General features: G+C 43.0%; 1 protein-coding gene across 2 annotated transcripts in view; it reads right to left on the minus strand.

Annotated features, from left to right (window-relative positions):
• zswim5 (zinc finger, SWIM-type containing 5) overlaps positions 1 to 12,751 on the minus strand; it is a 68,226-nt gene extending 55,475 nt beyond the window's left edge. For both annotated transcript variants that reach the window (XM_055032815.1, XM_055032814.1), the window contains exon 1: positions 12,161 to 12,751. In XM_055032815.1, coding sequence (XP_054888790.1) covers positions 12,161 to 12,689 — 529 coding nt within the window. In that variant the 5' untranslated portion in view covers positions 12,690 to 12,751. The remainder of the gene's footprint in view (positions 1 to 12,160) is intronic.
• Between the last annotated feature and the right edge of the window lie 2,644 nt (positions 12,752 to 15,395).

A 15,395-nucleotide genomic window follows, 5' to 3' on the forward strand; every position in this document is an offset into this window, starting at 1 on the left:
CATGACACTTCCTGTTCTCATGAGGCGTGGCCTAAGTGATGTCATCATTCGACCATAGGGTATTGTAGAAGACCCGATGATGATGAATCACAGAAACTTTGGTGCCTCGGTGAGTTTCTGTGTAGGAGATATAGCAGTTTATGTTTTTACGGCGAGTAGGTGAACTTTGACCCCTGCTAACCCCCCTTCAGCATACTCAAAAACTCACCGTTTAGATAACTTTAGATGAGACATGCCTTATGAACAGACTGACCGAGTTTGAAGTCGATCAATCAAAATCCCTAGGAGGAGATAGATCAAATACAAAGGCTGTAAACGGCAAAAATCGGTAAAAATGGGGTCAAAATGGGAACTTCAATCAGAAATGGCTGACTTCCTGTGATACTTGTGTAACACAGTTGAGAAGGGTACAATATGTTTTAGGTAGATGGGCCAATAGGTTCGGCTGTCGGAGCACGATGGGTGTTTAAATGACACACATACACAGTTGAGTGAATTTAGAAACAATTAGCTTTAGTAACATGAATCATAAACTCACAAGTGGACAAGACATACAATTAAGAAAATAAAATTACACACAATAAAATACATGAAATAAAAACAACAATACTTGGCCAAGTGCTAAATATCAAATTTAAATCTATTGGGTGCACCCTGGTAGTTTGCGCTCTAATCTCTTTTAGATGACAAATGAATCAAATTAAATCCTGGTTCAGGTCTCACTCAACATGGGAGGAAATCCAGATCTTTCTAAGTCCAGGTGGGAAGGCTCTCATCATGGGAGGAAATCCAGATCTTTCTAAGTCCAGGTGGGAAGGCTCGCCATCAAAGTCAGTAGGGGAATCCACTCCAGGAACAATCCAGGAGAAGAGAAGAAAAAGCAAAAAAAACAAAAACAACACAACAACAAAAAAAAACGATCTCAGTGCGGCACGTTCAAAACAACTAGACAGGGACTCTCATTCCAGACACGGAGGGCACTTCAGTTGAACTGAAAACAACTGCCAATCAACTGCCAGAAAGTGCAACAGTTCCAACTGATCTTAGTGGTTCTAACAGCAGAAAAACTGAAGTTCAGCTTTCTGAAACTTACCACTCTTTCTAACTTATAAGTTGGATTTAAACAATAACTATTTACAAAAAAAAAATTCCTTCAAAGTCAATAAATGATAGAAAGAAACCAAAAGACTCTCACTCTGGCTCAGCTGTCTGATCAGGGTCGGATCTCCCGCTCACAATCAACGCTGCCAACACGGGAAAGAAGGTGGAGCCTCTGTGGCATTCCGCTCTCTGATTGGTCTAAACATTCATGGGAATCAAACTTCCCATTGGCCAGACTACCCCGCCTACCCAATCTCTATTTCCAAAAAGGCTATCCCCACTTTATGTGGGTTACACCTGCACTATGACATTAATTGTAAATTTTGAGCGTCTTGGGGAGCTCTACAAGTGTACCAAATGTTATGTCTCTACGATGAAGTAAGTGAATAGCAGAGGGTAAAAAGGGTGTTTTTACAATTTCTAGGTGGCGCCGTAGAGCCATTTCTGTAGCAATTTTTGCGACGACTTTAAAATACGTAAATTTTAAAGAGGCTTAAGGCCTCCGCCAAGTTTGGTGAGTTTTTGAATATGATAAAGCGCCCAAAAAGCCAATTCATTTGGGTGGAATAATAATAATAATAATAAACAATAGGAAAACAATAGGCCTTCGCAGCGTTTAGCTGCTCGGGCCTAAAAAAATTAAGTCTTTGACAGATATCTGTAGCAATATGCCCAGCTCAGGAGACAGGGCAGCACAACACATGATGTTATGGGACAAGGAGAACTACAGTGTTTCTGGGAAAGGTAGGTTTTCACAGTCGTTTCATTTAGTTTTACAGAAGAGAGAACAAGCCTCACAAATTACAAGAGGGCACAAAATGCTCCTGCTCAGGTTTAACCGGGCAATACAGCGCCATTTTGACAATTCTCATACTCGAAGGTGGCCCAAGTGATAGAAAAGAGATTAAAATGTTTAGCTTATGTGTTTTTTTTTGTTTGTTTTTTTACAAAAACAAATGAATAAAAGTGTAGAATCACCTATTTCAAGTTTGATTAACACAAGTTCAAATTCAAAGAGTCTGTATGTTAGCCCTCTATAGCTTCACAAAACTAAGAAGCTATGAAACAGATGCTAACTCTTAGCCCTGCTAGCATCTGAAAGCTAGCCTGCTCTGATAGTCTCAGTGTTTACACCACTTTTTTGTGATGTTGTTACCAGTTACCTCAAATCTTACAGAAGTCTGAATTGGCCAATTCTGTCAACATGAAATAGCAACCCAAGAACAACTTCCCTTTTGACTTCAACATAAGGATCTAAAACAAAAACACAGAGCGTTCAGCTGAAAGCACACACCTTTATGTTCCCAGCCCGTAATATTAGCTGAGGCTTACATTACCAGACGAAACAATCAAGTAGCACTTCACGAGCCAGACATGGCTTTTGAGGAGGGCATGAGATCTACGGTATGCTCTCCGACTTCGGTCTTTCTGCTGCTTGCTACTGTAGATGCATCAAAAATGCTCCACTGCGTGGCGGATAAATACATTTTAAAATCCAACTCAAGTTTCCCCCCCCGCCGTCAACATGATTGACCAAAACCGCTCGAGAAATGTGAGCAACTCTGCACCTGTAACAGAAAGAACAGCAATACTTCAGGACACAATAGAACATTGGCGGCTATTCAATGTGCACCTATGGCAATTGACTGAGTCTTAATGACCACTTCCGTAAAGAAAAATGGGAATGGCTTAGACGTTTAAGGACATTTGATGATGGGAGTTGGAGGGGGGGGGATTAAAAAATGTGCTCTGGTCACGTTTCAGTCTCACACAAAGGAGGACTTTGAATTATTCAGCCACACAGAACGACCAGGCCCATTTGCTAATGCACATTGACAGTCTGAATCACTATAATAGGCAACTTGGACTCCAATTGATATGATTATTCATACTTTTAGCACTAAGTGCTTCCTTTTAAACCTTTATTCACACATTTGGGGAGAGAGGATGGCAGAGATGAAGAGAGGCAACCAGCGCCAGAAAGAGAAGAACCTCTGCCACCTGGAAATTCACTTCACTTTGAGAGGTCCCCATTGGGGAAGCTCGCTTTTTTTTTCTTACACTTGGATACATTAAATGTCAGCACAATAATAAAAAAAAAACTATCTACATAATGACAGATTATTATTCTATAAAGAGAGAAAAATATGAATCTTTTTATGCATTTCCTGAGATCAAACTCAAGTGAACGGTAAGGAAATAGTTTCTAATCCAGATATAATCCATATTTCACTCCTAATCAGTGTCGCTCTGTCGCGAAGGCCTCTCTCGGTGCTGCTCGGACTTAGAAAAAGACTACAATGTGCTGCACACACTCGCTGCAACACACAACCCCTGTGCGTATTCGTTCAGACGGGGAACAAAAAGAGTGGCGACTATCTGTGCCCGAAATCTATGATCTGCGACTGCCAATTCGAACGCAAGATGGGCAACACACTGAAGCACCAGATATAAACCAGTCAGAGGAAAGACGCAAAGCATTAGCTTATGGATCAACATCCAACCCGGATGGGTCGGCAAAGCGAAGCTTGTTCAGTGAGGACATAAGGACCGTTCAGGTTTTAAAGCAAAGTTCTTGCTACAGAGCTACTGCTAATTGGACCATGTTGTCACATTACAATGGAGGCGGGTTTTCATAACAGCATCCAAGATAAAGGAAGAAAGACTTGAAAATGTATAAATGGAGATAAGGATTGTACTTTGCAGTTAATTCCTAGAAATATCAAAGGAAGTTTTTCAATTATGTATATTTCTAAAAAATAAATAAATACAGTTCAATTCTTGGGAAATTCAGCTCATCAATAATAATATTTTATCCAGAAACTGAAACCACAGCTCAGACTGGTAAACATTGATAAAACAACAATTTTCGCTTTTTTTTAAGTACTTCAATCCCAACTTTTAGACCATCTTCAGGCTCCCCTTGTGCGGACCAGGGCGTGTTTTCATATTTTAAACTGTGCATAAAGAAATCTGGCGTTTCAAAGTTTGCATTTCTCATTCACATTTTATTTTTCTGATCATGTCATGTGTCGGCCTCTGCTTTAGTCGGGTTTTGCATTTCAAATGGCGCCTTCTTTCCCTGCATGTTTGCTAGTTTTTCTTCTTTCTCCCAACATTTGTTAGGCAATCATAACCAAATCGGAGCATAACAGGCTGGTCTGAAAGCCCGTCCCCTTTCCAATCCGGCCTCTCTCAAAGACGTGAACTGAAGGCGTATAACAAACACGGTAAACACACTCACGCACTCAAAAAGCTAATAAAAGACAGGTGTGGAGCAGCGCAATAACTGAACACAGGAGGCTGTCGGCTTCAAGAGCCAAAAGAACAAGGACGCCATTGATCTCTGCTGATAATTGCACAAACACCGGAGATAGATAGGCCAAAGAAACATGAAAGGTGGTGTGAAACTGTGTGTGTTTGCTCTGGGTTAGTCTTTCATACACACTTTGGGGGTGAAAAGATGCTGAGTTGTAGAGAGCTGAGCAAACTGTACCAGCGGCGGGAGGGGAAACGGCACTTTTTTTTTCCTGCTGCCGCAAACAAGGTTGAGACGGCAACTGTGGCTGAAACACCTGAGGTCAGGTCTTAACAAAGAGCACAAACAGCAGAGGGAAGCCTGTGTGTGGAAGAGGACGGATCGAGGCACAGTGTGTTGAGGCATAAAGTTCTGGAGAGTCAAAAAGCGTAATTATATTGACTTCTCTGCAGTGACGGCAGTGGGAAGTGCGTGCGCGCACTGCGCCGAGCAAAAAAACGGAAGCGAGTAAAAGCAGGACGAGCAAAGTTAAAACCAGATCCGAGAGAAGTTGACGGGAGATGTAAAATATTACCGGGCAATTATGTTACCGGAAGACATTGCCAATCCACAGCAACAGAATCCGAAAAAAATCAAATAGCCATCGCTTTTATTAAATGTGATGCGAGAGGGAAGGGTGAAATGTAGATGTAAAAAAAATAAAATAAAAAGGAGTGAATTACAAAAGCAAAATATACACAAAACTAAAGGAGAACCCGTAGAGCTTTTTTCTTCCACACCAGCAGAAAAATATTCAAATCCTTGTTCCGATAAATCAAGGTTATGTGAAAACTGCAGTTTCACGTCTTGGGAATTTCACCGTTTAACCGTCAGTGAAAATCAAGCGGCAGCAACAATGAGAATGAAAGGACTACCTTTGTGCTTTGTTTGTTTTGCGCGAGCGAACGTGGTTGATAAACAAAAATGTTGGATTGATGATTTTACATAAGGAAATTGTGCAGACTGCAGGTGCGGCCACCATTGAAGAGCTTAAAAAAAAAAAACGTAAAAAAAAAAAAAAAAAAAACAATCAGCGCTTCTTCCTAATGGCCTCATCTCTCACAGGCTTCTGAGAGCTAATAAGAATGCAGGGATGATTTGTTTCACCGATTGCCTCTTTTTGAGCTCGGCCGGCGTGGAATTAATTACGCTGATTAAATATCTGTTCCTCCTCCCCACCCTCAGTTCTGAGTCGGAGAGCAGCTGACCGGTAGAGTGTGGCTGAGAGTCAAGTGGGTGAAATGCAGACACTGACATGTTAGTGAACAAACAGACTCTTCAGGAGAACTTCACCGTTTGGTACCGGGTTACTGTTACGAGTGTGACGCGTAAAGTTCAAAGACTCCCCTTAAAAAAACGCTCAGCCCTTTTTTTACCTTGCTTTTACAAATGAATCAGGCTCAACAAAATGTGAATTGATATATATATATATAAAAACAACCTTTAAGATGAAAACTGATTTCTGACAAATTAAAATATTTTCCATAAAATAAATGTTTGCATAACCAGACCTGTCAGGTTGAGTCAGACTGAAGTCTGGGCTTTGACTAGCCCGCTCCGGAACATCCTGTGGACTACAGATGGAGGATTTCCCTATATTTTGCTGCATTCGTTTTACCTTCTACCTTTACAAGCCTTCTGGCGAGGAGCAATCCCCGCATCATGATAACACCACCACCATGCTTCACAGTGGGGGATGGCATGTTCGGTGTCTCCTAAACATAGCGTCTCGTCTTGTATGATGACCAAAATGCTCAATTTGTGTCTCATCAACAAAAAAAAAAACTAATAATAACTTTCTTGGGAGACCAAGGAGTCTCCTACATGCCTTTTGGTAAACTCATCTGAGTTACTGAAGCATGTAACTCCTTCATCATAGTCATGGTGACCTGGTCTCCTCCTTACGTGGTCACTGGGTTAGCCTGATTATATTCTTTCCATTTCCAGATGATGGATTTGAGTCAACTCCAGGGGATGTTTAGTCACATAGATTTTTTTTTTTGTATCCATCTCCTGACTGATGCTTTTCAATAACATTCTCTCTGGTTTGCTCGGGTTGTTTCTTTGTCTTTTCTGCTCTAATAGTGGCCAGAAACACTGATTAACCAGTGAATGAACCTCACATACACAGGTGTCTTCACACTCCAGCCACATGAGACACACTCTGCACTCAGCTGATCTCCATTTCACTAAGTGTGAGACCACAAGCACCTGTTGGCTGGACCTTTATCAAATTAGGTCAGACACTGTAAATTTATCAGCATTCTGCATTTTTTTTTTTTTTTTTTTTTGGAGAAATAAGTTTCACTTGCTTCATAGGTCCAATATTATTGCAACTTCATATTTCTCAGACGCAGGGTTCATCCCAGAATTCGCGTCAAGAACAAGAGGTTCCAGACAAAGACCGCAAGAACAAAATATGTCATATTGTGCCGGTACAAATCTAAATTGTTGTATACTTTTGTCCAGTTGGGAAAATCTATGATTTGGTGGGGAAATGAGCAGCATGTTGAGGCTGAAAGCTCAGCTGTGCCTCAAAAGCTCAAATGCTTGAAGGTATTCAGAAATGAGAAACTTCTCTTGGCTGTAGACAATCTGATTTTATTGTAGTATAAGCAACTCTCTAAAATAAATAAATAAAAAATACAGTTTTGGCTTAAAATATTAAAATTGATGCATGAACATGAAGACGACCGAAGGCGAGGTTTGGCAGACGGGAAATCAAAATGTTCTGAATCCTCCAGGCAACGCTTTGTCAACTTTAAACTGAAGTTACTCACTGTTACCCAGAAGCGCATGAGCCAACGTCCCGACAGTGTGGAAACACTCCCGAGTTGCAGCCGGCAACCGCTTGACCTCAGAGTCATGACTGATTATTCCCAGCTTCCTCCTGTTAAAAAAAAAACCCACTGTGCCGAACTGAACCAGAAGGTACAAACGCGGAGGAAACCTCTTAAAAAACAAATGAATGGGGCTTAATAGCAAAAATGCTCGAGGACGCAGTCTGATCTAAGTTGGAGCGGTTAGCGATACCGAGTAGGAGAAGCAAACCTCCGAGAGATGAACAGATACAAAAAGTAAATAAATGCAGAGACACAAATTTTGTAAGAAGTGACAAAGTTTGCAAAGCTGAGATGAAAAGTAAACAGTGTTAGCGGATTCAGGAGCGGAAACTCCAGGGAGGAGGAACGATGGGAGATGAGGCAACCGAGGATGAGCTCTCTGCCTTCGGTCCGGGTCTAATCACAAGATGCTCTAAAAAAAAACAAAAGAAAAAAAAAAAGGGCAGATGAACACCAGAGGTTTGGAAGACTTTCTGCAAACGAGGAACGCCGCGGCCATCCTGCCAGGATATATCATTACATCCCGGCGAATGCTGGCAAGACAGGCCGGCTCTCCAAACACTTCATCAAACCGAAAACCCAAAACCGTAGGAAACAAAACGTCCCTCTTTTTAACGAGGGTTCAACAGTGAACAACAACCTTGACCTTTTAAGGTTTGGAGACAGTTTTGTGGGCGTCTTTTTGCAATCTGCAAGTTCGGCATGCAGACACTGCGCCTCACTATATCGGAGTCACCCAGGTTTCAGAAAGCATCACTAGACACCCGGAACAGCAATAACGTCTGAGACGGCGACAAGCGCGTACACCCGATGACCCCCGACGCGCTCGCCCCCGCTGCTCCCCTAGCTGTCTGTGAACAAGGGGTTTTTCTACAGCTGGGTAACAAAGCATGACCCAATAATCCTAACGCTTGACTCAAAGCTGAGGAAGCCCCCCGGCCCCACCCTCACGCCAGTTATATCCCTTCCTCCTGCTCTCTGAGGACTTTATCAGGGCTCTGGTAAAGGGGAGGAGACGGCAGGGGGACTGTGGATGTGTGTGTGTGTGACAAAAACAATCACGCTTTGCTTTGATTATTCTAATTATGACTTGGGGGTAGGAGTGGATTATTAAGAACACATGGGCCAACGAGTCGTTGACGGGCTTACGTTCCTCCGATCCGGCTCTATCGCGGTTGAAAGAGGCCGACGCATGGAGACCTTTGCCCGGAATGCGAGCGAGGGCGGAGGGCAGCAATAAGAAACATGCTCAGCCAAGTCATTTCTGTAGGTCTGACGCATACAAAGACGCCTTTGATGATAAAGACGCACTTATATGGCTCGTTTTGATTTCATTATTACTCATCCGGGCTAAGGTGCCGATTTTAAAAGCCAACAGAGTCGAGCTGCTGGAGACAACCAAGCGGCTAACCCGGAGTTTGTTTTAAGTGCTACATCTGGTTTTTTATTTGTGTTGGGTTTTTTTTTTTGTAAAACCTGCTAAAAAAAAGATCTAAACAGACTGTAGAATCTGGCTGGAGGCTCCGCAGTTCTGAGAAACCGGAGCAAGTCAAAAGATGAGCATGGGTTTGCAGGGAACTGGAGCTCCTGCTTTGCTTGTGATAGCTGTGAGGAGCAACAAAAAAATAACCAAGTGAACCCATGATAGACAACCCTGTGGGAAATCAAGACGAGTCAAAACCTTCCGTAAACATATTGGACTTCTAGTTTCATTGTCTACATCAATAAAGAAGCAAACCGTTAGCTTTAATGGATGAATATTCGTTTTCTCCAGTGGGTTTTCTTTCTTGTATGTCATCTTCCATCCACTTTCACTGCAAAGAATATTTCCCAAGCACCCTAAAAGCTATACGAAGCCTAACAATTAATAATAATTTTGTATCCACTTGTTACAACCTTATCGCTATATTTTTCTTTTTTTTTCATGACTGCACTTGAATTAACATCAGACATAGTGGACAGGTAGGCATCTTGATCGCCAATTGAGAAAGGCCTTGAAAGAATCTTGACGTTTCAAATTTATTTACTATTTGCAACGTATTTCCATTCATTTTGGTCCTTGTTTTGACCGGCTGACGTGTGAAATCTTCCAAATAAACCCCAAACGGAACCAAACGGACATTCCTCCAACAGGTACATATCACTTATTGGGAGTCAGAATATTTTCCAGAAGTGAACGTCAGGTCGAGGATGGAAAATGACATTGATTGTCAGTCAAAGCGTGTACGTACGGATGCCAAATATCCGCCATTTCTTTTCATACTCGAAACAGCTGGGTGCAAAATGACCAAACGCCAAAACGATTCAAATGACTGCCAGGTGATCTGATGCCTGTATCGTCCTGAAAACAAGATTTGCCTCCAGTGAAATGGAACCTCATGCTTTCTCGGCTGAAGCGCCTTCAGGAGTTTGATCTAAAGCCATGAAAACACAGTTAATTGGTGGAGTGCGCAGCCCGCTTAGTCAGATCAAAATAAACTAAAACAAACATTGCGCAATACGACTGCTAAACCTACACTGAAAAGATTCTCACAGTTCTACGTCTGAACTAATTTGGATAACATGTTTTAACCATTTAACAGCTATTACAGTAACTATAAAATATCACATCTGTTATTGGTATTTTCATCTTAAGCAGAAACAACATTTTAAATAAGGTTTATAGTGTTAAATTTAACTGCTTATTTTGCAAAATCTACTCACCGTTTTCACTTCCTGCCTGCACAACAGTAGCTTACCAGCTCCAGTTTTTTTTTTTTTTTTAAAGAGCGAGCTATGGCTTTCCTTAAGTATCAACACTGTTACCGTCTGTAATTGTAACAAGCAAAACATAAAAAAAATGGCTAAAAACCGAGTGAAAACTTTGCTGTCTGAACGAGTCTCGTTTCAGCCAGCTGACAGACGACCGCAGTAACAGCCAGCAGAGGGGAAACTGCATTACTCCATAATGCTAACATGCTAACACGTTCAGCTGAAAGTACCTCCATGTACTTAACTTGCGGCTGCCACTACACCTAAATAGGATATCTCTAGGTCACTCGTTACATAATCTAAGTTTTTTTTTGGTTATTTTTTTTTTGTGCGGTTTGGGAAATGGTAACATTTTAAACAACTGGGGAAAAAAATACAACAAAACCCCTAACATGCTATTAGTTATTTGCTGACAGACACAAATGATCAAAAACCATCTGAAGAGCGGATGTAATTTTGATGCAGAGCTTTTTGGTGTGGATTCGCCCAAAGCCGCCTCACCTGCTTCAGGCACAGGAAGTGGTTATGTAAAGCAATTAACCACGGGCAACCTCCACTCCAAACTCTTGCACAACCCTGGAAAGGATCAAACTTGCAAGAACTAACGAGATCAAGCCAGACCACATTCCAAAGCAAACCTCAAGTTCATATTCTTCAGTCGCTGCTTCGTGTCCCCCTACTGCCCCTCCTCCTCTCCCCTCTAAGGGGCTGAAATCAATGAGCATCTATGAGATGCAATCAGATCCAGCATTTGTGTTGGGAAGGCAGCGGGTACAGTTTAAAGCTTTGCTCCCCCCCTTCCCTCCTGATACCTCAGAGCAACATGAAACCCCCAGAAAAGCTCCAGCGGCTCTCTCACCATATGGCCAGAGCAGCAGCAGCAGCAGAAGAAGAAGAAGAGGAAGGGGGGAGCTAACAGAAAATCCTCCTGGTAACCATATAAAGGCTGCTTTTGACTATCCCTCGGTTTCATGCCACCAATGTCCCTGATGATGTCTGGGGTTTCGGTTTGTTTGTTGCTGAGCATGAAGAAGAGGTGGAGGAGGGAGAGGAAGGAGCTGAAGCTTTTTGCGGAATGGCCCTTTGTTTGAAAGCAGCCTCTCTCTCTCTCTTTCTCTCTCTGTCTCTCTCTCTCTCGCGCGCGCTGGAAATGCGAGACGCTTATCGATCATTTCAACTGGAAAGCCTTTGTGCTGCGCGCGCGGCTCGGAGCGCTGCGGGCGAGCGCACCGATTAGCAAATATGGACGTAACGCCGCATCAACTGGGTTAACTTTAATTATACCATCAGAAGCGACTAACAGTGATGGTGGCGGCGGGGTTTTGTTGTTTGCTTGTTTTTGGGGGGTTTTTTTGTTGCGTGCAGGCGACGGAGCGCTCTTTGTCCATCCAGCAAATAAGCAAAAATTATTGAAAAAATAAATAAATAAAAATACATTTAAAAAAAAATCTGAGGCGGGGGATTTATTTTTCTGGGATTAACCCTGGATTAATCATAATAAGGGGGGGGGGGGGGACCCGATAACCGCCTTTGTTTCCATCCTAAGCCACTCTCAACCGAAGTTGAGCTGAGAAAAAAGTAATTTGCGAAACAAACAACAATAAAAAAAAAGGAAAGAAAAGAAAAATAAAGCCCCGACGCTCTTACGTCGGTTGCTTTTGTATCCGCGTCTGTCAGCCTTCCTCCTCTTCCTCCTCCTCATCGCCGGGGTTACGGCTCCGGACAGCTCCGGTCGAGGACACCCAAAGAGGAAGAGAGGCGAAAAAACAACACCTTCCGCTGCTGGGAACGCAAGCCCCTTTTAACGCTGAAAACCCCCCAGAAAAAGAGTACAGAACCCCCACGAACCGAGCCGGTTCGCCTCCAGGACGTGGAGGAAGACCCTTTAATTTTTAAACGGCTAAGCTAGCGAGCAGCAGCTGCGCCTTCGTCTCATTTCCTCCCCGACTCTTGGCTCAAAACTTCGACCGCAGTCGTCTCGTTTTGTGTCTGCTGAGCCAGAACCGCAGCGCGGAGCACGTCTGGTCCGAAATGCGTTCAAAGTTGACGCTTCGCGGACTTTCTGCGATAGCGGAAAACTTCCATCAATCGTCCAGCAGCGACAGGAACTCAGACACTCCTCGGAAACATTTTATATGTGAAAAAATACACTTTATGCTCCACTTACCGACTTGCAAAACATTTTCCACACAGCCGGTTTCCAGCAGCCTGATTCCCCGTCGGAAAGGGAGTCCGTCTCCCGTGCCCACTACTCCGGCTGGCCCCACGGCAGCAGCCGCACCAGCGGTAGATCCTGCGCCGCCACCGGCGCTTGTCGCTCCGGACCCCGTCCCCGCGGTTCCAGCGGCGGCGGCCGACGGACCTTCCTCGCCGGCCGCCCTGCACTGAAACGAAGAGTACATGCATATCTCCTTTTCGTTGCGTGGGAAAGACCAGTAGACGATACGGCGCTGGACGGGCTCCGGGATCCGCTCGAAGCGCTCCTCCACTCTCTCAAAGGCCCACTTTTCCGCTACCGCTTTAGCGGCGCAGTCCAGGAGAGACTCCGGGGAGCGATACCGGGAGCCGGGCGACCCGCTGCCGTGCCCCGGCCCCGGCCCGGGACCTCTGGGTGCGGGGCGGAGGCAGGGTCGCTTGCTGGCTGGTGGTAAGGAGAGAGGAGGATGAGGCGGCTGCTCTCTGCGTCCTTCCGCCATGGTGAGCCGATGTACACTGACGGAGACGGACGGCGAGCGGACACCGCGCAGGAAGCCGAAACACACGCTCTCAAACGGCGCACACACACACTGAGAGCCTCACCGTGCGACCAGGCAGGGTTTTCAGAGGGACTTCCGGGCGCAGCCTTCAAAATAAAACAAAGATTCCGCTTCCATCTGGACAAAAAAGTGTTTGTTTTAGGATTAACTTTGTACATTTTGTCACATGAACAACCCAAAACTACGAAAGAGGTTTAGGGTCACTGCAAAAAGATAATAAATATATATATATATATATATATATATATATATATATATATATATATATATATATATATATATATATATATATATATATATATATATATATAAAAAAACAATTCTGATTTTAAACTCAGAATTCTGAAAAAAAGTCAGAATTTGTTGTTTTTTCGGTGGCCCTAATCCTCTTCTGTACAAAACTTTAAAGTATTTCAATGAGATTTTATGTAATTGGCAAAGGCAAAGTAACATAAGTTGTAAAAAAAAATGTTTGCAAAGTTTTGCAGATTTAGACGCATTGCAAAATAGGCCAAGTTCTGTCAGAGAACAGAGAGATTAGGTTTGGTTAGTTGGTTTAGGGTCGCTTTTTTTAGGGGCCCCTACGTTTTGGGGTCCCTCATAGTAACATGTCAAAACTAGATACTTCATCATTCCTAGGCTACACTATGCCTGCGTCATACCAACTGCTATTAGTGTCATATTAAGTATTTTTAGTCCAGATTTTGGTGCTGATATCTTATGACACTTGAAATAAGGCAAAATCAACCTCCAAGTAATTGTTTCAGCAAGACACAGGAGCTTGTTTTAAGTCAATAATTCCTTTTAAAAACATTGCTATTTCCACTGGCAGATTACTTCACTTATGTTGTGGGAAAATAGTAGCAAAGATGCTCCAATTAATTAGCATTTTGAAATGCAGAGTAGCATTTACTGTAAGTGTGGCGTAGTCATTTAACTACTTGAGAGTAACATCTGCAGAAAGACATTGCAGGATGAACAGTAAACAAGTGAAAAAGTGAAATATCTTTTGTTTTTGACATTCGTAACAGAAAGTGTTGTAGACAGTGTAAATCTGTCACTACAAATACAAGCAAATGACGCTCTTGGTGGCCCCCTAGTGGTGGTGGTGGGGGTTTACCTGGGGCCAGCTCTGGTTCATCAACTCTAACTTGTCCCCGCCAAATAAAACTCTCCCCAAAGCATGACACTGCCTCCACCGTGCTTTCCTGTGGGGATGGTCTAAAATCGGTTTTCCACCTCACATACTTTTTTTTACTGCATTTTTATTTTTCGCATTTGGGTCGAAAGGTTCAATTCTGGTCTTCCGAGAGACCTACCACGCCGCCCTACGTAGCTCAAAGCTCACTGGAAACAGGATTTGCGTTCGTGAGAAACGTTCAAACATGTAGAAACTCGTGCCAAATGCTCCTCTTGTGTCGCTGAGTTAAAAGGTTTAGATTCGACTTGAACATGTACGCATCTAATTTCACCCACAGCTCCGGTTGCCACCACTGAGCAGAAACCACGTGTCTCACAGAGAAACGCGTCATTTTTGAACACACGTTTTCTCTGGGGAAAAAAAGAAAAGAAAAAGAAAACGGCAGCTTCAGTGCTTCCCATAATTATCCCATTTCTGTTTAAGACAGATATCTCTGAATATTTACATATTCCTTTTTATCTTTTATTTTAAAATGCTGACGTCTGGATTTCCTGTCCTCCTGCCTTCGTGCCTCTGGCTTAATTGCACTGAGCAGACAGAGAGAGAGAGAGAAAGAGAGAGAGACTGGGGCTCTGTGGACTGGAGGGAGGTTAAGAACCATGCTTGACACTGACCACCACAATAACAAACCTCTTTATACTCCAATCAGCGCCATGTAAACTCAGATGTCCCTCACCACTCCCCGTGTTGGGTTGATTTGTTTTTTTAGTTTTTTTAACAGTAATAGCTTTTGTGGAGAAGAATCACACAATGCACTAAAACCAGATCTAAGCAAAACCAGTAATAAATCATCTGAGTTTTTGCTGGATCTTTTTTTCCATGTCTTATATATTAAAATAAATGCAAAGGAAAACAAACAAAAAAACAACAACTCTCACTTATCTGCTCTTTGGTTGTTCTCAGGCACTAACAAAAGCACTAATGGGCCGAGCTTCTCCTCATGAATGACAAAGTTATTGTTTTGCGAATTTGATTCGCGCCATTATGTGGCCCATAAATATCAATTACATCAACTTAGCAAATATGCATTGTCTTGAATGGCGGCAGCATGCAGTTTTAAGACTGCTTCCCACAGCAGGACACAGAGGGTTTAATCTAATACCCAGGCTGGAGCTTTGCTGCCCCCACACCCACCCTCGACATCAGACTGCAACCCACAGCTCATTTACCTGAGGCTAGCTCTGAATGCTAAGGACTTTTAATCTAATTATGCAGTTTTGTGGTGCAAATGTCAAAAAGCAAGCAGGTTTACAGAAATGCTCTGCATTTTAGTGAACCAAAGCAAAGTAATCTTTTTTTCTTTTTCTTTTCATGACTTGAGCTAAAGTTGTTGGTCCGGCGACGCGATAAGACGACAGGAAAGGAACGGTACCCGACAATCCACATTTAAAGTGAGAATAGTAGAGACTGGAACACAAATTCTGAAATGAAATAAAAAAGTAAAA

The sequence above is a fragment of the Poeciliopsis prolifica genome, unplaced genomic scaffold, assembly GCF_027474105.1.
Source record: "Poeciliopsis prolifica strain line A6 unplaced genomic scaffold, Auburn_PproV2 SCAFFOLD008, whole genome shotgun sequence".
Taxonomy (NCBI): Eukaryota; Metazoa; Chordata; class Actinopteri; order Cyprinodontiformes; family Poeciliidae; genus Poeciliopsis; species Poeciliopsis prolifica.